Source organism: Pelophylax lessonae, assembly GCF_965119305.1.
Source record: "Pelophylax lessonae genome assembly, chromosome: 11".
NCBI lineage: Eukaryota > Metazoa > Chordata > Amphibia > Anura > Ranidae > Pelophylax > Pelophylax lessonae.
In genome coordinates this window covers 53,301,897-53,324,923 of record NC_138778.1, presented here as the reverse complement: position 1 = coordinate 53,324,923, position 23,027 = coordinate 53,301,897, and the positions used below count along the sequence as shown (strand labels likewise).

At 43.9% G+C, this 23,027-nt stretch overlaps 1 protein-coding gene across 1 annotated transcript in view; it reads left to right on the top strand.

Annotated features, from left to right (window-relative positions):
- Positions 1-23,027, top strand: part of LOC309567353 (uncharacterized protein) — a gene marked incomplete at both ends in the record, with an annotated part of 72,434 nt that overhangs the window by 36,407 nt on the left and 13,000 nt on the right. The window contains 2 exons of the mRNA XM_082272768.1: positions 12,623-12,724; positions 13,157-13,736. Coding sequence (XP_082128894.1) covers positions 12,623-12,724; positions 13,157-13,736 — 682 coding nt within the window. The remainder of the gene's footprint in view (positions 1-12,622; positions 12,725-13,156; positions 13,737-23,027) is intronic.

Below are 23,027 nucleotides of genomic sequence, written 5' to 3'. Positions count from 1 at the left end.
AAACATTCAAAAAACCAAGATCTGTGTTTTTGAATGCTTTTGATTTTTTGAAAATGGTGCCGATAACATCCAGGTAAACTGGAAGTGATGTCACGTCATTGCTTCCGGATTACCATAGCAGAGACCTGATCAAAGCTGATCCCGGCTTGGTTTGGGTGTCTGACCAGCTGATGGATGCACCAGCTGGTAGCTTGGGCCTCCCAGGGTGATGGGAAAGCCTGAGCAAGCCACGTCCCTTACCGCTGCTTGTAATAGAAATTGAGCAATAATATACAAGGGTATTGGTGCAATCTGTGGGTTAAAAACAGTCGATAGAAAGTCCATAAATAAGCAGAAGTCCATATATTGGCTCACTTGAAAGGCAGCTCTTTGTGCAAGCAAGAAGGGACTTGGAGATAGCCAAGGAGAAAACACAAGCGCCATACTAAGTGCCATACTCAGGCCTGAAGAAGGAGTGCATGCTCCACAAACGTGTCGCCCACCGCGTCCCATCACATCCTGGAAGTGACGTCAGGACGAGTCGCCCGTGCATTCCATGTCCCCAGGAAGTGCCGGCATCCACCGGCAGCGTCCCCACGAGCCACAGTCGCAAGAGCCCATCCTGACCTATAGCTCCACTGACAGGGATGAATTTACAGTGCCAAACATGCCTTTGATGTTTTAACCTTTGTGAGTAACATTCTTGTGATCTCCAAAAAAAACCTTATATGCTGCACTTAGTATGGCACTTGTGTTTTCTCCTTATTTAATAGAAATTAAGCGGCTCCGATTGCTATTACAAGAGAGTCGACTGCCAAAAGAACGGTACCGGGATGAGCTGTAGGCATCATCCCAGGTACAACCTACTTGAAGACCAATGACGTACCAAGTACATGACTGGTTGGCAAGTGGTTAAGAACATTTGAGTTTTCCCAACTCCAAAACCAAACAATGCTTTGGCTGGAGATATACTTCAATAAACAAATCTTTCCATTTTATATTGCCATATCTTTTTTTCAATCAGTGGCTTAGAACTTAATGGAAAACGCTAGACAACATTTATTACTTGTAGTCACCTTACAAGAAAAACAACCCAACAAGTGGTCTTCCTCTTAGTACCATAATAATGTCTATACTCATGTTGGGTTGTGAGGGTAAAAATTGACATGTGTAACTTGGAGACTTGAATAGATCAGTTTGATTTGTTTATTTTCCCCTGATATTATCTCAAGACACCATAATACTTTGGCATTTGATGTATTTTATACTATTTATGACTGTATAACATAAAGAAAAAAAAAACTACTTGTAGCCGCTGTGTGTATGTTTTCTAGTTGCCTCGCTTAAAAGGCCTACTTCAGATTATGTCCTAGCATTTCATTGGGCTTGAGGTTGGGACTCCCAACACCACCATTCTAAAATATGGAATTTCTCATGTTTGAGCTACTGTATTATTGAGCTACTCCTTTGTTTTTATTCAAATCATATTGCATAATTTAATTTCTTTTTAGAGCTAATGTTTTATCGAAACTGTAAATGACCTTCATCAGTACTTTTTGCCAAATATATATTTTCAGACACCTTTATAGATGAGATGCTTTAATTAACACCAAGTGTTCATTATCATGTGTGCTTTGCTAGTATATACGTACACACATATATAAAGTGTATATATATATACACAGTGTATGTATGTATGTGTATATGTATATATATATATATATATATATATATATATATATTGTATATGTATATGTATATGTATATATATATACATATATATATATATATACAAAGTCAGAGCGACGACAGCTGAACTCAACCACACGTGCATGTTGCCACAGTTGCAGTGAGATTACAAAGAGCCACGATGGGGTTAAACATGTGCCGCTTGGTCCTCTTCAAAGGCACTTAAAGACAGCACCGAGGAGGATTGCCAGGAATGTAGACATTACGCTTCTAATTAAGAACTGCAAGAGGCCCTCGCAGGTCCCTGTATAAAGTGCTGTAAATCAAAAGTGTGCTGACTTGGCTTAGCAGGTTGGGGGTATGTATATTTAACAGATTAAAGGTGGACACAGACAGGGTATAGCGATCCTTCCTTTTGGTGCAGCAAATGGGTTGGTAAAGATCCAGAACATTTCTTTAAAGGGTAACTCCACTGTCGAGGCAAAAAAAATAAAAAATAATAATTATATAACATATACAATGGCAACACAAGTCATATTGTAATTTAATGTTATTAAAAATTACATTTCCTTTTCAATCTTCAGCCGCTGTATTTTTCTGTAAAATGCAATGCAATATGGCTACCTGGAGTTGTTCTGTACACAGAATGTGTACAGAACGCCCCCAGAAACATCTTTTCTTTCTGTGATTGGCTCGCTGATTTTCCCAGAAGTCTGCCTAAGATACAAGTCAGATTTCTGGCATCCCCTGCAACAAAAATTTAATTTTTGGTGAGATACTCCCAATAGGAAATCACGTCTAAAGGGATGCAGGCCCAGCCACTTTCCTCATTAGAGCCCTGTAGTTGCAGCAGCTGACTGATAATTATGAAACCACTCCCATTAGGTTCACTTTCCACGTGGACACAGACAAACACAAAATTATTTCTTCAGAATAACAAAAGGTAGGAATATGCAAAAAAGTTTGTTAAAGTCCTTGTAATGTACAGAGATCACCCAGAGGGGAATGTTTTTTTCTCAACAAAAGTAGAGTTACGCTTTAGGAATTCACACGGAATTAAATGATTTGCTCTGTGGACAGTGAGCGACCAATGACATCATCATAGAATAAATAATGTATGCATGTTCGGCGAGTGTGCGTGTTTATGAAGTCCCTGGCAAACAGATGAGCTTAAAGTGTATTTCCACTTTTACAGTCAAGTTTAAAAAACCTCCACTATAGATTTTATATAGTGGAGGAATATATATAAAATATATATATATATATATATATATATATATATATATATATATATAAAATATATATATTTTAAGTGTTCCCATTCACACAGCATACCTAAAATAACTTTATGGTCTCATGTGCACACTACAGCTCAAAAGCACCTGTTTTACAGGCGTTTGGCTTTTTTTTTTTTTCTCTCTGCCTCTAAACACCACGCCATGTTAGCCAGGCACACATAGCTGCTTAGAAACAGGAGAGTTTAGCGGCAGAAAAAAAAATCACTTGCACGTTTTATAAGAGAAGAGCTTGTGCTGAAAAAAGCGCTCGCACGTTAATACATTCTAATGGGCAGAATAAAGGAAAGTATAACTAAAGGTAAAACTTTTTTTATTACGTTTTGGATAGAGTAAAGATGGGATAGAACCCCTGTCGGTTTTTATTGCTGTCTGTGCCCCCGTTAGGGAGATTCCCCCTCTCTTTTTGTCCTGTTTACTATTATCATTAAAAGGGAAAGTAAAATAAAACCCCAAATTTTGGGTTGTCCCCAGAAAAGTAATAGAGGAGAAATCTTCTAATTGGTGCACTGGTTCTGGTGACCTGGGGGTTTTCAAGGAATTCCCTTAATTTGCAGAGATTTCCGCTCACTTCCTATGGCTCGGCTATGGGACAGGAAATTAAGTTAATTCTCCGCAATAAGACACAGATGGCAAAAAAAAAAAAAAAATTTGACAGGGGTTAAAATCCTCCCTTGCTGTATCCAAAATGGAAAAAAAAAGTTTTGCCTATAGTTCTACTTTAACTACTTGAAGACTAGGCCTTTGACTGACATTTGTTGCTTACACAAAAAAAATCTGTATTTTTTGCCGGAAAACTATTTAGAAACCCCAAACTTATAGTGCCTTGCGAAAGTATTCGGCCCCCTTGAACTTTGCGACCTTTTGCCACATTTCAGGCTTCAAAAATAAAGATATAAAACTGTCATTTTCTGTGAAGAATCAACAACAAGTGGGACACAATCATGAAGTGGAACTAAATTTATTGGATATTTCAAACTTTGTTAACAAATAAAAAACTGAAAAATTGGGAGTGCAAAATTATTCAGCCACTTTACTTTCAGTGCAGCAAACTCTCTCCAGAAGTTCAGTGAGGATCTCTGAATGATCCAATGTTGACCTAAATGACTAATGATGATAAATAGAATCCACCTGTGTGTAATCAAGTCTCTGTATAAATGCACCTGCACTGTGATAGTCTCAGAGGTCCAATTAAAGCGCAGAGAGCATCATGAACAACAAGGAACACACCAGGCAGGTCCGAGATACTGTTGTGGAGAAGTTTAAAGCCAGATTTGGATACAAAAGATTTCCCAAGCTTTAAACATCCCAAGGAGCACTGTGCAAGCGATAATATTGAAATGGAAGGAGTATCAGACCACTGCAAATCTACGAAGACCTGGCCGTCCCTCTAAACTTTCAGCTCATACAAGGAGAAGACTGATCAGAGATGCAGCCAAGAGGCCCATGATCACTCTGGATGAACTGCAGAGATCTACAGCTGAGGTGGGAGACTCTGTCCATAGGACAACAATCAGTCGTATACTGCACAAATCTGGCCTTTATGGAAGAGTGGCAAGAAGAAAGCCATTTCTCAAAGATATCCATAAAAAGTGTAATTTAAAGTTTGCCACAAGCCACCTGGGAGACACACCAAACATGTGGAAGAAGGGGCTCTGGTCAGATTAAACCAAAATCAAACTTTTTGGCAACAATGCAAAACGTTATGTTTGGCGTAAAAGCAACACAGCTCATCACCCTGAACACACCATCCCCACTGTCAAACATGGTGGTGGCAGCATCCTGGTTTGGGCCTGCTTTTCTTCAGCAGGGACAGGGAAGATGGTTAAAATTGATGGGAAGATGGATGGAGCCAAATACAGAACCATTCTGGAAGAAAACCTGATGGAGTCTGCAAAAGACCTGAGACTGGGACTTTGTCTTCCAACAAGACAATGATCCAAAACATAAAGCAAAATCTACAATGGAATGGTTCACAAATAAACATATCCAGGTGTTAGAACGGCCAAGTCAAAGTCCAGACCTGAATCCAATTGAGAATCTGTGGAAAGAACTGAAAACTGCTGTTCACAAACGCTCTCCATCCAACCTCACTGAGCTCGAGCTGTTTTGCAAGGAGGAATGGGCAAAAATGTCAGTCTCTCGATGTGCAAAACTGATAGAGACATACCCCAAGCGACTTACAGCTGTAATCGCAGCAAAAGGTGGCGCTACAAAGTATTAACTTAACCACTTAAGCCCCGGAAGATTTTACCCCCATTCCGACCAGGGGGTATTTTGCGATTCGGCACTGCGTGACTTTAACGGACAATTGCGCGGTCGTGCGACGCTGTACCTAAACTAATTTGGCGTCCTTTTTTTCCCACAAACAGAGCTTTCTTTTGGTGGTATTTGATCACCTGTGCAATTTTTTGATCACGCGCTATAAACAAAAAAAAAGCGTCAATTTTGCAAAAATAGCAATATTTTTCACATTTTTTTATATGAAATTCCCCCCAAAAAAAATGTAAAAATCAAAATTTTTTAACATTTTCGGCCAATTTGTTTTATGCTACCTATGTTTGGTAAAAAAAAATCGCAAAAAGCGTATTTTGATTGGTTTGCGCAAAAGTTATCGCGTTTACTAACAAAGGGAAAGATTTTTGTCATTTTTGTTGTTTTTTTTTAACGCGTAATGGCGGCGATCTGCGATTTTTTTTTGCGGTACTGCAACATTGCGGTGGACAGATCGGACCCTTGACTGACATTTTTGACACTTTTGGGGTTACCAGTGACATTTCTACAGTAATCAGTGCTATATATATGCACTGTTACTGTAAAAATACACTGGTAGTGAAGGAGTTAACTTTATTTGGGAGGGAGGGGCTGTGTGTGTCCCTAGGGGCGTGCTTTCTACTGTGATTGGCTGTGGCTTGAGCTGTAAGGACACTGATCAACGGATCTACATAGTAGATCCATGTGATCAGTGTCTTTACAGCGAGGAGAATGACAGGTCGCTTGTTTACACAAGCTGCCTGACATTCTCCCTCTCCCCCGCCGATCGCCGAGTGGCCGGCGGACATCGGGTCCGCTGGTCACACGCGCGGGGGGGTCCGTGACCACGCGGGAGCGGGAGCGCGTCTCCGGCGGCGCGCGCTCGCTCCCTAGACCCTCACAAGCAAGCAACGTAGCCCTACGTTAGTTTGCCTGTGAGGGGCTGACCGCCGACGTAGATAGTCGTGCGGCGGTCGGCAAGTGGTTAAAGGGGGCTGAATAATTTTGCACGCCCAATTTTTCAGTTTTTTATTTGTTAAAAAAGTTTGAAATATCCAATAAATTTCATTCCACTTCATGATTGTGTCCCACTTGTTGTTGATTCTTTACAAAAAATTACAGTTTTATATCTTTATGTTTGAAGCCTGAAATGTGGCAAAAGGTCGCAAAGTTCAAGGGGGCCGAATACTTTCGCAAGGCACTGTATATTTATATATATATATATATATATATATATATATTTATATATTTTTTTTTTTTTTTGGCAGAGACCCTAGACATGGTATTTGTGCAGCGGTCTTGCAAGCACATTTTTTTTGGGGAAAAATACACTTTAATAAATTTAAAAAAAAAAAACAGTGAAGTTAGCCCAATTTTTTGTATATTTTGAAAGAGGATGCAATGCCGAGTAAATAGATACCTAACATGTCATGCTTTAAAATTGCGGACACTCGTGGAATGGTGACAAACTACGCTGCTTAAAAATCTCCATAGGTGATGCTCTAAATTTTTTTACAGTTTACCTGTTTAGAATTACAGAGGAGGCCTAGTGTTAGAAAGTTTGTTCTCATGATAACGGTTGCGGCAATACCTCACGTGAGTGGTTGAACATTGTTTACATTTGCGGGCGCGACTTACGTATGCGTTCGATTCTGTGCGCGAGCATGGAGGGATGGGATGCTTTACATTTTTATTCCTGTTTATTTAACTTTTTATTTTTTCACTGTCCCTATAGTTTTTTTTTTTTGATCACTCTTTTGCTGTCACAAGAAATGTAAACATCTCTTGTGACAGTAATAGGCAGTGACAGCATAGGTGTGCGCACAGGGTGTGCAAGGTGTGCCTGGGCACACCCTAATTCCCCCTGTTTAGACCCCTGATATTTCACCAAAGCTCCCTAACTGGGCTAACAAAAAAAGTAAACTTGTAAAAAAGAATATAAAAATAACAATAAAACTACAGACACTGATCTCTAACATACTGACACCATCAGTATGTACACATGGATATGTGTTTGAGCTTTGGGGTGCACACCCTAATGCAATAGGTTGCACACACCTATGAGTGACAGGTTCTCTTTATGGAGGGATCTATGGTCTATAAGACCCCAAACCCCTTCACTGCACTTCAAAGTATACAAAACGCCAAGATCAGCGTTTTTGAATACTTTCACATTTTTAAAACTGGCGCCTTTAAGACTCACGTAAACTCGGAAGTGACGTGACGTTATTTCCGGGCTTATTATATCGAAGACCCGATCAAAGCTTATACCAGCTTTGTTCGGGTGTCCGGTCAGCCAGTGGACGTGTCGGCTGGTCGCTTGGGTCTCCCGGGGGGATAGGAGAGCACAGGCAGAGCTGCAGGAGGGTGGAGGGGGACGTCCCCTCCCGCTGCTTGTAATAACAATCAAGCAGCTGCTTAGCCGCATCGGTTGCTATTAGAATAAAGGTGACCACCGGCTTTAACCACTTCCCGCCCATCATATAGTAAAATGACGGCCGCAAAGTAGTTGTCCCATCCTGGATAGGCGTCATATGATGTCCAGCGGGATACTCACAAACACCGTATCTCTGCATCTCCAATCCTGGTAAAGAGCCTATGACGTAGGCTCTTTACCATGTGATCAGCTGGTCACATAGTAAATAGGAAGTGCCGTTGATCGGCTTTCCTCAGTTCGCGCCTGACAGGTGCGAGCAGAGGAGAGCCAATCGGCAGCTCTTCTGATAGGGGGGGTCACCAATGGTCACCAGGGATGCCCATTAAGGCCACCAGGGATGCCAATCAGTGCTCAGAGAGCCTGTCAGTGCCCTCCTCATCAGTGCTGCCCATCATTGCCATCTATCAGTGCCGCCCACCACTGCCCATCATTGCCATCTATCAGTGCCTCCCACCTGTGCCCATCAGTGCCACCTATCGGTGCCCATCAGTGCCGCCTATCAGTGCCATCTATCAGTGCTACCTATCAGTGCCCATCAGTGCCCATCAATGCTGCATATCAGTGCTACCTTTCAGTGCCACATATCAGTGCCCATCAGTGCTGCATATCAGTGGCGCCTATCAGTGCTCATCAGTGCTGCATATCAGTGTCTCATCATCAGTGCCACCCCATCAGTGCCTGCCAGTGCGGCCTCATCAGTGCTTGTCAGTGCAAGGAAAAACATATTTATTTACAACATTTTATAACATAAACAAAAAAAAACTTTTTTTTTTTTCAAACTTTTCGGTCTTTTTTTATTTGTTTAGCAAAAAAAGAAAAAACCTTGCGGTGATCAAATACCACCAAAAGAAATCTCTATTTGTGGGAAAAAAATGACATAAATTTGATTTAGGTACAGTGTTGCATGACCATGCAATTGTCATTTAAAATGCAATAGCGCTAAAAGCTAAAAATTGGATTGGGCAGGAAGGGGGTGAAAGTGCCCTGTATTGAAGTGGTTAAAAAAATGGTACTAAAAATAAAGGAACAGAGCTCACACCGCCCTAGTGTAACACCATTTATTTGAAGTTAATAGAAGCCATAAAAACAGGTACTCACAAACAGATAGGAAGTCATGCATGGAAATAAATATCCCCCGATGATGTTTGCAGGGCGCTCTCCTCCTAGCCTCGGCGGCTCAGCTGTTCGTCCTGCACTAGTCAGTAAGTATCGTACGGCTAAGCCAACCGCCTCAGATTACTCAAGGAGACTCGATGTGGTGAGCCTGCGTACGGTCCAGCCGCCGCCGCACACCCTCCAAGAGCCGGATGCTATAGCCGCTCAGAGAAACTGACAATGCGGTTAAGCAGAGGGAGACTCCACAATCGGGACCCAGAGCATGACTTGCATGGGGTTGCTAAGGACAAAGTTTCGGAGGCGTAGCCTCCTTCTTTAGATCTCAAAAAAATGGTACTGCAGCTGCATCACCCCTGTACAACCATTTGAAGCAGAATGACATACAGGTACGTGATTTTGCGGCGAGTGGTTTTTATTCTGCCCAATAGAATGCATCAAGTGCGCACAAATGTGCATGCAAAAACACATCTTTTACAGTGCTTTTTTACTGCTGCTTTTCTTTTGTAAGGAGAAAAGGCATCAAAAAGAATACAGTGTACATGAAACCTAAGACCCCTTTCACACGGGCTTTCCGATCAGGTGCAGCTGTCAGTTTTTCAGGCGGACCTGATCGGATGCTCCATGCACCCCTATGGAGCGGCAGATGTCACTGCTGACACCCGATGCTATCCGAACTGATCTTGTCCGTGAAATCCAGATGGATGGAAACCCTATTTTCCATCCATTTGGAGGATCAGATCGGATGAAAACGGACAGGTGGTCGGTTTTCATCTGATCTCTCATAGAGGAGTGCGGTGATCTGACAGGTCCGTCTCTGCAAAGTTAGCAGAGACGGAGCTGTCATCTGCCTGCTCAGCGGGGATCGGTGGATCGCTCCCCGCTGAACAAAATGGAGTCCGCCGGGCGGAAAGCCTGTGTGCACGAACCACATACATATACACAGGGCTTTTTTTCAGTGGGAACGCAAGGGAACTCAGTTCCGGCACCTCCAGCACTGAATGTATGTAATGGCAAGGAGTGCTGGGTTGTGCTACATTTTCTGTCGATGCTGCCTGCTGAGGGATCTATTGTTACTGGAGGGGATCTATTCCTACAGGAGGGTTTATTGCTTCTGGGGGGATCTAGTGAGGCTTCTGGGGGATCTATTATTTCTGGAAGAGATCTAATTTTACAGGGGGGTCTATTGTTGCTGGGGTGGGTCTTATGTTGCTGAGGGGTCAGTTGTTGCACGGAGGGATCTACTGTTTAGGCAGCAGTCTGTTGTAGCTGGCTGCTGGAGAGTCTATTGATGCTGTCTGCTGGAAAATCTGTTGTTGCTGCTGGGGACCCATTGTCGCTGGCTGGATCTATTGTTGCTGGGGGGGTCTATTGTTGTTGGCTGCAGGGAATCTATTTTACTGCTTTTTTGTTATCATTAACAAATTCCATACAAATTGCTTAGTACCACAAATGTTACTTGGTTCTGTAATTTCTAAAAGGGATGGTACTGGGAGGTGGGTAGTGGCTGGAACCAAGGAACAGTTCACCGAGGTAAGTAGGGGCAGAGACAAGGGGTAAGTCCAAAAGAGGGAGTTCCTGCACCCCCCCCCCCCCCACAGAGCATCAGTGTGCAATATACATAAGAAAATATATATATATTTTTTTTTTTTTGCTCCGCAACAGGCACTAATGCATTGTTATTTTAATGCTGCTGTCTACTGTTACTCCACCTGACCACCTGGAGCCCCATCCGGGCTGTAGGCTTGGCTTGGGATGAGGGAGGCTCCGGCTGACAGTGCTCCACCTCCACACCTCCTCTCCAGTCCAGACTGAGACTCCAGAGACATGTCTTGACTTAACCAACCAGTTACAGAAGCTTCCAGGAGGACAGCAGGACTGAGAGCAGAGCGGGAGGGAACAGGTAGCACCTATCCTGCCCACTGACACAAAAGATCTGTTCCTCCTCTCTTCAAGCTGCCACATCCTGCCTTTGGCTTTCGCTTGGGGAAGGAGCTGCTTGAGCCTGAGTCTGAGTGTTGATAGCTCAGCTGAGCCTGCCTGCTTGCCAGTACCATGTGGAAGGATCATCTCAATTTTCTCTGAAGTGCTGCTGTGCTGTGCTGTGCTGGAGTCTGGACCTTAAAGCGGAGTTCCGGCCTCGGGGGTGAAATTTAGATAAAAATACCCCCGGGACAGTCAGGGCTAGTACATTCAACAATGGATAGCCTCTGAACTGTCCCAGGTCCCACTTAACTTTTAGAAGAAATACTTACCTTGAAAATGTCTTGTCCAGCGCTGCCATCTCAGGTGTGAGCAGCTGAAGCCATCGCGTCCTCTTCGGTGATGTTGGAGTCCCAGAATGCCCTGCACCGGACGTGACGAGCGGGGCCAGTGCAGGGCATTGACTCCTGGGAGCAATAACGTTCAGCTCCCAGGAGAAATCGCAAGCCGGAAGAGATGGCGCGGGCCGCGGCCGCAGAGGGAGGAAGTGGAAGGAAGGTAAGTATATCTTCTTCTAAAACAAGGTAAGTAAACAAAAAAAAAATCGTGATTATCCATTTGTTTTTCAGGTGACACTCAGAAAGCGGATGGCCCAAAATCGATTTTGTCGATTTTGAGGCTGGAACTCTGCTTTAACCTTAACTCCAGGAGGACAGGTCACCAACAACCACCAGGTGTGTCTCTCTCTCTCTCTGTGTGCTGTATTCTAGATCTGAACTTCAACCATGGATCAAGTTCAGGGCTGCTAGAACAGTTGGAGTTCAGTTTTTTTATTCTGTTCTTTTATAACTCTTTCATAATTTCTCTTCCTATTCTCCTCTTATTTCATGCTTGAAATGTATACCTCAGTCTTAACATTAGAGTGTAAAATAGGTGTAAGGTTGATAATCTCCTCTTACAACAGCCAATCCTGCCATTCTGAATGTAAGCACAGTGGGCAGGATGGATCTTTTTTTTTTTTTTCTCTTGTGTTATCTATTTTATGACAAAGATTGGCTCTGAAAAAAAGGAAGGAGACCTACAAATGAACAGGCTCTCTCTCCCCATGTGTGTGCTATCTGCACATTCACATAACAGTGGGAACATTCTGAGATTTACCCTTACCTGTATAGATTGCTGTGCTACTACATTTGAATGCTGCCCTGAAGGTTATTAATCCCTATTTTAGGCTCGGTTTCCACTAGTGCGACTTCAAAGTCGCGCGTCTTCAATAGCGACTTTGTACTTTGAGAAACGCGCGACTTGTGTACGAATTTACAACGACTTGATGCGGCTACGACTTGTTGCGACTTTGATGTATGCGACTTGCACATAAAAAGATTCCTTTTCCTGCTAGTGATGTAATTCCTTTTCCTGCAAGTGATGTAATTTCCTGTTTTGGAATAGTAGTGTATGTTGCAGGAAACATGTTGGCTATGCAGTATGTTGGAGCAGCAGTCATTATGGCTGCTGTAGCAGCTGTTATTGATGAGGAAGAAGAGGACCGGAGAAGAAGAAGGCATCGCTTCTTGATCCATCCTGTCATCTCCCAAAGGGAAGAGAGAGGCCAGTTCAGGATCCTTTATCATGACCTCCGTGCTCATGAAGACAAATTCTTTAATTACACACGGATGTCAATTAAAAGGTCAGAAAATATGTTTATGTCAACTTTTTAACAAAAATGTGTATAGGTATAGTCAGTATCAGGCCCGGACTGGCCATAGGGCCCTGGACCACCTGCTCCGTGGCCATCAGTTAATCAGGCCATACAGTGGGAGATGTAGCTAAGCCTGTCTCGCTGAGCTGTGAATTTCTCTCTGTGTATGTCTCTATGTATGTTATTTTTTACATGGATAACGTTGATAAATGCCATATATGGTTTTTTTTTTTACAGTTTTGATGAATTGTTTGCTCTGCTCTCCAGACATCTAGAGAGACAAAACACTAGATTCAGAAGGAGTATTCCGCCCATAGAAAGACTGATTATCACATTGAGGTAACTTTTCCAACCTACTTACCTCCTGAGGCATTTGGAGAGACACATTATCATGTAACATATATGTAGTAGTGGTTGTGATTATGTTTGCCATGTCTGTTTTCAACAGTGTCTTTCTCCTGCTCATCTTCTTCCTTCATTTCCTCAGGTACCTTTGTCCAAGCCAGTTTATGCATCATTCTAACATTATTTTTTTAATTTTAGGTACCTGGCAACTGGACATTCCTTTACAAGTTTACATTATGAGTTCTTGGTTGGCAAAACTACTGCCAGCTATATTATCCATGATACCTGCAGAGACATCTGGAATGTTCTTAAGGATTTGGTCCTGAAGAAACCCACTACAGAAGACTGGAGCAAGATAGCAGAATATTTCTGGGACCACTGCAATTTTCCAAATTGTGTTGGTGCAATTGACGGAAAACACATTAGAATATTGAAGCCCATTGGCAGTGGAAGTAAATTCTTCAACTACAAAAAATACTTTTCTTTTGTCTTACTAGCAGTGGCTGATGCCAAATACTGTTTTAGCTATGTAGACATAGGTTCGTATGGAAGCAGCTCAGACTCGAGCATATTTGCGAGATCCACATTCGGAAGAATGTTGAGGGAAGATGGACTTCAGCTGCCACCGGACTGTCCACTACCAGGGACAAACGGACCACCACAGCCATTTGTTTTTGTTGGAGATGAGGCTTTCGCTCTCAGTCATCATCTATTAAGGCCCTATTCAAATCGGTCTCTGACTGTGGACAAAAGAGTTTTCAATTACCGCTTAACCAGGGCAAGACGAGTTGTTGAATGCGCCTTTGGAATTTTAGCTAACAAGTGGAGGTTCCTGCACACAGCTATCAATTTAAAAATGGATAATGCAATATGTGCAGTCAAAGCAGCATGTGTTCTTCACAACTATGTTGCACTTCGTGATGGGTACATTCATGAAGATTGCGGCATGAATGACATGGAGAGTGCAAGTTTGAGTGCCAGTAGGGGCACAAGCAATGGTGCCACTGTGCGTGAGGGTTTCACATCCTTTTTTATGTCTGCTGCTGGTTCTCTCCCCTGGCAGCTGGACACTATTTCATAATGTATCACACGTTCCAACACTGTCCAATTTTGAAAAAAAAAAATTTCTGTTATGTTTTCCTTATATTTCTGTGCAATTATAACCAAAGTCTGCATATTGTTCCATTTCTAGCTATAATAAAAATACATTGCTTTACCTTCTGTTTTGCTGTTTTCTCCTGTAGATATAATTATATAGCATTCACACATTATTGAAAGTACTATAGAAGCAAAAATAATCAAAACAAAAACCACAGAGTAACAAGATATTTTTTTTTTTTTTCAAAATTTAGAAAAAAATTAACTTTTTAGAACAACATCACAAATGTTTTGGAGATACCAGCACCAAAACAATGAAAAAATAAATTAACAGGTAAAATGTTGTGTATGCACAATAACAACACCAAAAAAACAAAACTTACAACTCCTGGTATGTAATTGGTGGTTCAGTTGACCCAGAATGGGAAATACTTGATGGGCCAGATGGGCTAGGGTAATCCGTTGCTGATCCCTGACGGTATTGCCTTTCCGGGAAAGGCGTAACCTGCATGGGAGCAGGTTGGTACGGTCTTGGTGTGTCAAGGGTGGAGGCAATAGGGGGTGGTATTGGGTGCAACATGCGGGGCCTGGAGGGATTCAGCATGTTGCCATACTCATCGTAGTATGGGCGATTTACTTGCTGCCCATATGGTGAACTTGGTGGTGGTGGTGGGTACTGGTAATTGGGGGGATATGTGTGGTGGGGGGGGTTTCCATACACGCTGTTGAGCTTGCCTCCCCAAAAAAGATTGGGCGGTTGCCATTAGAGCCATCCTTAGCGCATATTTGCTCTCTGGGGGGACCTTCTTGCACATACCTAAAAGCACGGTCATAAAAGCAGTGTCTTCACACATGCTTTCTTTCATGTGGGTGTTCATTTCCTTCACCACCTTCAGAACCTGCTCCATGGGTTTCCCACCCCTAGCACTCGCCCTTGAAGAAGACCTTGAAGAAGATCTTCGTGAAGGCCTATGCTCTGTACTAGGCCCTGGTTCAGCCTCCACCGCAGCAGGAGAATCATTCCTGGACACTGGTCTGGACATTACTCCCTCAGATTCTTCACAATCAGGGTCAGGGTCACCAAGGTCTTGGCATCCCTCCTCCTCCTCCTCCTCCTCCTCCTCCTCCGCTGCTGCCGCCTCCTGTGACCCCTCTTGCTGTTCAGAACCACGTGAGGAGTCTTGCCAGCTTGCTTGGGTTCTGAAATATAATGAATACATTTCAAATTTTAGGAATATTACTACATTTTATATGTCAACTACAGTATATAAAAAAATGCTGACAACTTACTCTTGCATCTCCAACACCGGCCTTAAAAATTCCAGCTCCTGGGCGTGTGCATAAGGGACAATTCTGGAGGACCCAGAACCACTCCTTCCTTCACGTAATTTTCTTAAGTACCGGTTATAGCAATCTTTTATGCTTCTCCATCTAGTTTGTAAGGAGTGCACTGAAAAACAGAAAATAACGGTACTGTACAGGGAATATGGGGGCAAGCAGCAATGTGATAAATTGCATATATGAAACACTTACATTTTTCAGTCCGTTCTGTAGCTGTTAAGCAGTCCCAATTCTCAAAATATATCCTAGCAATCTCCAGCCATGCTCTCTCCTTCCTCACATGATCCTTATATAAGGGGTCTCGAGTGTCATATATTGACGGGCGCGCTCTGACCAGACGAATGATCTCCTCATTGTCATGAGATGTTCTTTTGTTCTTCCTGGACCTAGGCATGCTTGCTGTATATCACTCTCCTCTGCTAACTATGGGAAGTGATGTGTTTGGGAGGAGCAGAGATCATGTGATTTGGGGCGGAACATAACAATAAAAAAAAAAATTACTGTACTTCCGTGCAAATCGCAATGAAGTCGCGACGATTTCGCGTTCAAAACCGTGTACTGCAACTTCGTTGCGACTTACATTACCTTCTACGAGGGACATATCGCACTAAAGTAGGCCCAAAGTAGTGCAAGAAGCTTTTTTGAAGACGCTGCGTCTTGAGTCGCAGCAGTGGAAACGGGCCCCATTGAAAACAATGGGTTTTGACTTGCTGTGCGACTTGACATGTGTCAAGTCGCAACGCAAGTCGCACTAGTGGAAACCGAGCCTAAATGTATGCTGCTAGACTGCTACATTGTAGTCCTGCTGAGGAAGTTGTTGACCCTTTCCATGTGATGCTAGGCCTGCTGGTCTTAGCTTAAAGTGGTAGTAAACCACAAAAAATCTTCTCCCTGAAAGTTAATGGCATAATGTGCTAGCATGCATCGCTTACATTATTATTATTATTATTATTACCACATTATTTTTATTATCACTTTATGGCTCTTTTGTTACATATTTGACATATTTGAATGTATTCTGTGTTAATTATCTCACAGCAAAGCAGAGGCTGCTTATATCACCAATTAGTTGTGGTTTTAATAATGATGTTTTCCAAGTGCAATTTCAAATTTTGCATTTTATATATATATATGTGTGTGTATGTGTGCCTCTTTCCCATGTGTGCTCCTCAGGCTAAAACTGCAGTGCAGAATGTCTTCCTGTCATTGATTCATACTATAACTAGGTATCTGAGATTGTGGGGACTGCTGGCAAAGTTTGTTGATTGAGGTGCTGGGTGCTGAGTCTTCTATAATTGCTGTTGTGTTAGCCTGTTAGGCCCTGACTGTTCACATGTATCAATTTGGGATTGTGGGAAGAGTATCCCTGTGATTCTGCCCGCTGCCTCACCCAGATTCCAATCCAAAACGCACGTCAATGCTGGCAAAACGCAGCACGTGTGTTTGTGTTCTATTCATTTTTAGTGACACCAAAATGTGGTGTGGTTTTGCTGTGATTGTTGAGCGATTTATCACCCAAGGATCCAAAACCACATCATGTTTTGGTGCCACTAAAAATGAATGGAACACAAATACACGTGCTGTGTTTTGCCAGCATTGCAGTGTGATATGGAATTGCAGGCAGAATCACGGGGATACTGCCAGCCCCTGATCCCAATTCACTACATGTGAACAGGGCCTAAATGACATTGATTAAGGCTGGGCTGAGTCTTCCATTGCAGTTGTGATACTGTTGTGTTTCCTGGGTGCACCACATTCTATGTATCTTCTCTTTTTCTGTATGTATGGACTCTGCGGTGTCTGCCGCGGTTTCCTGGCTGCACCACATTCTATGTATCTTCTCTTTTTCTGTATGTATGGACTCTGCGGTGTACCACTTCTCTTGTCCTGTATGCCTGTTTAACAAAAAATCAGTGTGTGCTTTGCTGCTTCCTTCCACAAGATGGTGCCCTTTGCATCTGCCCAGTAAAGATCCCAAATTGCTACATGTGAAAAGTCAGGGCCTAACAGGCTAACACAACAGCAATTACGGAGGCCCCGGCCTCAATGTATTTTATAGGTACAAGGAAGCCCAGGTTTTGTTTAACCATGTCCCTTAGACCCTCCCACTCTAATGTTTTGCCACACACACTTTTTTGCTGCGCCATGCTATGCACGCTGCAAGTCACTTCCTCCCTGTCATGTCAGGTATGTTCTGTATGTATGAACAATGCACAGTGTCGCTTCTCTTTTCTGGTATGCCAGGTTAACAAAAAAATCAGTGAGTGCTTCCTTCCTCAAGATGGTGCCCTTTGCACCTGCCCAGTAAGATTGGCTATTACAGTGCACCACCCTGTGGGCAGTCCAATGGTTGAGAGCACTGTCCACTGTGTTCTGAGGAGGGGGGGGCACAATAGCACAGCTGGGGAGATTGCTGTACTAACACAGCGAGTTTTAGTACAGTGATCTGTCAGTTTTTTTCCTTCAGCCAGTACCGAGCTTTAGACTGGACAATAGCCAACCAAACTAGGCAATGTTCATAAGAACTGGAAGAAGGAAAAACTGAAATCAAGCTAAATTTTCAAAAGGATCTGAGAAAATAGAATTAAGAATGTGATCGCTTACTATGAGCAACACATCGTTTTTCTTTTTTCCAGCTTTTTTTAATATGGCGCAATTTGTTTTATTTAAAAAGACTTTTACTTAGTACCTACTGCTGAACCCCCCCCAGAACAAAAATGTATCTACGGTCCTGACCCAACCACCTATTTTTAACGCTGGTGTGAAAGAGCCCTGATACACCCCGTGTGAATGAGACCTAAAACTTCCAGATCCTGTTAGGGCTCTTTCACACACTTGTTGAATTCTACAGCACTGTCTGTGTTGATGGGGGAATCAAGCTAATTTCGCTCAGTGTATGGCTGGCCTTACTCATTCTGCTGAATAGATTGGTCTTTAGGATTACAGTTTTCCTCCATTGTGGAGAAATTTGTCCTCACTTCCTGTTCCAGTGACATTGCAGAACTAGGGTATCCACGTGTCCCGAAGTGCCCGGGACAGTCCCGCATTTGGCATGTCTGTCCTGGGCACATTCATTCCGGGACAATACTGTGTCCTGGAACAAAAAAGACACAGTCACTCTACCAGCTACATTGCCCAAACTGGTTGCTAGGGACGCCTGGAGTCTAGCATCTAGTGTCGCCATGTACACAGTCACAGACAGACTCAGAGTGAGGCCGCCCATGCCTAGTGCTGCTTAGCTCCACTTCCACCCACCTCCTCCTTCTCTGGCCTGGCATGCAGACGGACGGACTGGTGTGGTGATCATCTTATGTGTGCTGCTGCTGCAGGACTGCTGGCTCAGATTAGCTGCCCAACTTCTCCTCCTCCCACCCGACTGAGGGACCTGTCACCTGAGAGGGGACATCGTTCAACATCTCAGAGGCGCAGACATCATAAGGGGCGGGGTGTCAGTGTTACATGCCTCCAAATTCTGCAGGTAGCCCTACATTCTTCTGTTCTGTAGATCTAGTCAGCAAACTAACTGTTAATAGGTCAGAGGGTCCTCCTTCAACCCCCTTAGTTATCAGTCTCTAATCTTTTGGGGGAGTGCCAAACCAACAACATAGGTGTCCATGAGCATCCCTATTGCTGAGAACCTACCTCTCCCTCCCCTAATTAGTCTCTGTCCCCAGACTTATCACATTGGGGGTACTGTGAGTGGGGTGCTTGTCAGCTGGGAAGTGCTGTGTGTATGTGTGGGCAACACCTACAGCGGGGGAAATAATTATCTGATATGCTGCAGATTTTGTAAGTTTGCTCACTTACAAAGAAATGAAGCGTCTTTAATTTTTATCACACACACACAATAAAATTGTTATAAATTCAGTTGCAGTTCATAAGTAAAAGTAGTATTTGATCCCCTACCAACCAACAATAATTCTGGCTCCCACAGACTGGCTACAGTATGTGCTCAGGCCGGGGAGTCGAAAAGAGACTGGTCTACAATCGCATGTTTTTACTACCTAAATGTGAGTGTTCTGGAGAATTTTTTATGTTAATAAATGGTTTTAAAAAGTTATTACACTATGAGATTACCTCTTTCATTTGCATTTATTTTCACACTAAGGGCTCTTTCACACTTGTAGTCCGTCAAACGGACTCCGCTTTTCTCAGCGGGGGATCGATCCGCCAATCTGCCACTGAGCAGGAGGATGACAGCTGTCAGTTCCCCACGCATCTCTATGGGGGAAATCGGATGGGAACGGACCGTCGGCCCGTTCTCATCCGATCCCATCCATCCGATCCGCTGGACGGATGAAAAATAGGGTTTCCATCCTTCCAGATTTGACAGATCGGATCGGGTCGGATGTCAGCGGACATGTGTCTTACACAAGTATGTGCTCATGTGGTACACAGATTAGTCTTGTCAATTTAAGAAGGTGCTCCTAACGACAACTTGTTATGTGTATAAAAGACACCTGTCCACAGAATCTCTTTCTTCCATTCAAAACTCACCATCATGGACAAAGGACATCAGGGACAAGATTTTAGACCTGCACAAGGCTGGAATGGGCTACAAGACTATCAACAAGAAACTTAGCAAGAAGGAGATAACTGTTGAAGCGATTATTCGCAAATGGAAGAAATACAAAATAACCATCAATCACCCTCAGTCTGGAGCTCCATGCAAGATTTCGCCTCATGGGGTAAGGATGATCATGAGAAAAGTAAGGGATCAGTCCAGAACTACACGGGAGGAGTTTGTGAATGATCCCAAGGCAGTTAGGACCACAGTCACCAAACAAACCATTGGTAACACAATACGCCTCCATGGATTGAAATCTTGCAGTACCCGCAAGCTCCCCTTCCTCAGGAAGACACATGTGCAGGCCCGTCTGAAGTTTCCTAGTGAACATCTAAATCATGGGTGTCCAACCTTTTGGCTTCTCTGGGCCACATTGAGTGTAGAGAAATTTTCTCGGGCCGCATATAAAATATATACTATAGTTAAGGTATATAAGTAATAAAATGCCGCCACGCCCTTCCCGCACAACTAGAGGATGATCAAATGAAATTGAATGAAGGCCCCTTGACCCCATCATCTAGGGAAAGGGAGCCTTGACTGCTGGAAGCTTGGCAGCTATGTGGGCGTCGTGATAAATGGGGAGTTTAGGTGGATTTGACAGGATTGGCCACTAAGACACGAGGTGATGGGGTGGAGCCTGAACTCTAGAAAAGGGGCTACGCAAGGGCACGTCCCACCACTCTGAGGAGATTCTGATGTCACAAGAGTTGCCCAAAGAACCCACCCGCCCGTTGAGATGTTGTCACAGCTTTATTGGCGGTTTTACCTTGCCAGCGATGGATATTCCTTTATGGGCCATGCCCTCAAGTTTAAATCTGAGTTCAGTTTAATGCCTGTCTCGCACTGATGGTGGAGGCCTATTAGACTATCTATGTTTGTTATGATGCTCACGGTATAGACCGTGACTGGCATCGTTATGTGGTAATTTAATATTGTTACAGTTGATAAGTTCAATAAAGCTGTGGCCTTGCCCTAATTCCAACTTAAACAAGTTTGTGTGTCTTTTCTGGGGGGCAAGGTCTTGTGTTGGTAATACCTGGTCAGAATATGCCTAAGCTTATCAGCAATCAGCAGTCATGAGTATACAGAGGGTTACTTCTTCTGAGCGATAATAAAGGAACACTCTAAATACCATGACCACTTCAATGATTTGAAGTGGTCATGGTGGTAGGAGTCAGAAACACTGCACATGCTCCCCTCCCCTCCTCTCTAAGGCAGCCTCTGCCTACCGTTAGTTGGAAGCTGCTGTGGCCGTGCCCCCGACCTGACTTCCTTCCTCCCCAGCAAAAAAAAAAAAAATTGTCAGGTGGCAGTGGGCCGCATTGCCTGAGGTTCCGGGCCGCATGTGGCCCTTGGGCCGCAGGTTGGACATGCCTTATCTAAATGATTCAGAGAAGGATTGGGAAAAAGTGCTGTGGTCAGATGACTCGCTGTGTTTGGAGGAAGAAAAATGCTGACTATGACCCTAAGAACACCATCCCTACAGTCAAGCACAGAGGTGAAAACACTATGCTTCGGGGCTGTTTCTCTGCTAAAGATACAGGCAGACTTTGCCGTACTGAGGGGCCAATTGATGGGGCCATGTATTGTAAAATCTTGGATAAGAACCTTCTTCCTTTGTGGATGGGTCTTCCAGCATGACAATGACCCAAAACATACAGCCAAGGCAACAAAGGAGTGGCTCAAGAAGAAGCACATTAAGGGTATGGAGTGACCTAGCCAGTCTCCAGACATTAATCCTATAGAAAATTCCTATAGAAAAAGCCAGTGGGGATGGCGATCGCCCCGGAGGCATGGCACCCTACAGACTTCTGTTGCACTGTGTGGCACATTGGGGTCCAATATCACAGTGTATTTGAGCTATATCTGCAGACCCTACTGTCCCAATGTGTCATTGCTTCACGTAATCATCTCAAGTTGTCTCTTGGGATATCTTTTGTGTTTTTCATGCATGTTCTGATGTTCTAATGTTCTTTGTTTGGTCATGTATCATTGCTCTTGACGATATTGTATGCCTTTTCCCAGGGCTTTTTTTCTCACAAAATAGGTGCAGGAACCCCTTTCCAAGTCACCCGTTTTCTTGGACCCTACCCACCTCCAAGCACCATTCCATGGTGCTACCCCCTATCTACCTCCCAGTACTGCCCTTTTAGAGAATACAGAACCAAGTATCATTTATGGCACTTTTCCACTGCAAGTACCGGCTCGGCTCTACTCGGCCCCCGTTTGGCCCTGCTTGGCCCCGTTTGCTTTTCCACTGCTGGTACCGCATGGTACGGTGTTGGAACGGTTCGGTACGGTACGGTATGGTTTGCTTTTCCACTAAAGTAGTACTAAAGTTAAGTGGGTGGGATAACAACGGGGTGGGTGGGATTCTCTGACCAATCAGTGGCTAGTAGTGACTGCATGCAAAGGATTGTGGGATATGGTACCGGGTATGGTACCTCTTGGAACCACAATCGAGGTGGTGCTGTTTTTGAGAGCCGTACCGTTCGGTTCCATGCAATGGAAAAGCGCCGCCGTACCGTACCGAACCGTTCCTACACCATACCATGCGGTACCAGCAGTGGAAAAGCACAAAAGCGAGCCGGACCGTTCGGTTCCATGCAGTGGAAAAACGCCGCCGTACCGTACCGAACCGTTCCTACACCATACCATGCGGTACCAGCAGTGGAAAAGCACAAAAACGAGCCGAACCGTTCGGTTCCATGCAGTGGAAAAGCCCCATTAGTGGTGTAAAGTCATTTTTTGGGAATATGGTAATGATAACAAGAAAAGCAGTAAAATAGATTCCCTGTAGGCAACAACAATATAGCCCCTCGCCAGCAACAATAGATCCCTCTAACAACAATGGACCACCCGCAACAAACTTTCCCCCCTAGCAACAATAGACTCCCAGCAGCGACAACAGATCTCCCAGCAGCCAGCAACAATAGACCCCTCCCTTAACAGTAGATCTCTCCCAGCAAGAACTGACCTCCCCAGAAATATAAGACCCACCCCCAGCAACAGTAGGGGCCCCACCAGCAACCATAGACCTCCTCAGCAACAACAGAACCCCCTGCAAAAATATACTGCCTCCTGCGGGAATAAATCCCCCAGCAGCCAGCATTAATAGACCCTGCACCACACTCCAGCACCCCTTGCCATTACATACAGTCAGTGTTGGAGGTGCCGGAACTGCGTTCCCCCACGTTCCCGCTGAAAAAAAGCCCTGCCTTTTCCACTTCCATTAATAAAGTATTTGGAAGAAAAAAAAAAAAACTTAAAGCGGAGTTCCACCCAGTGAAC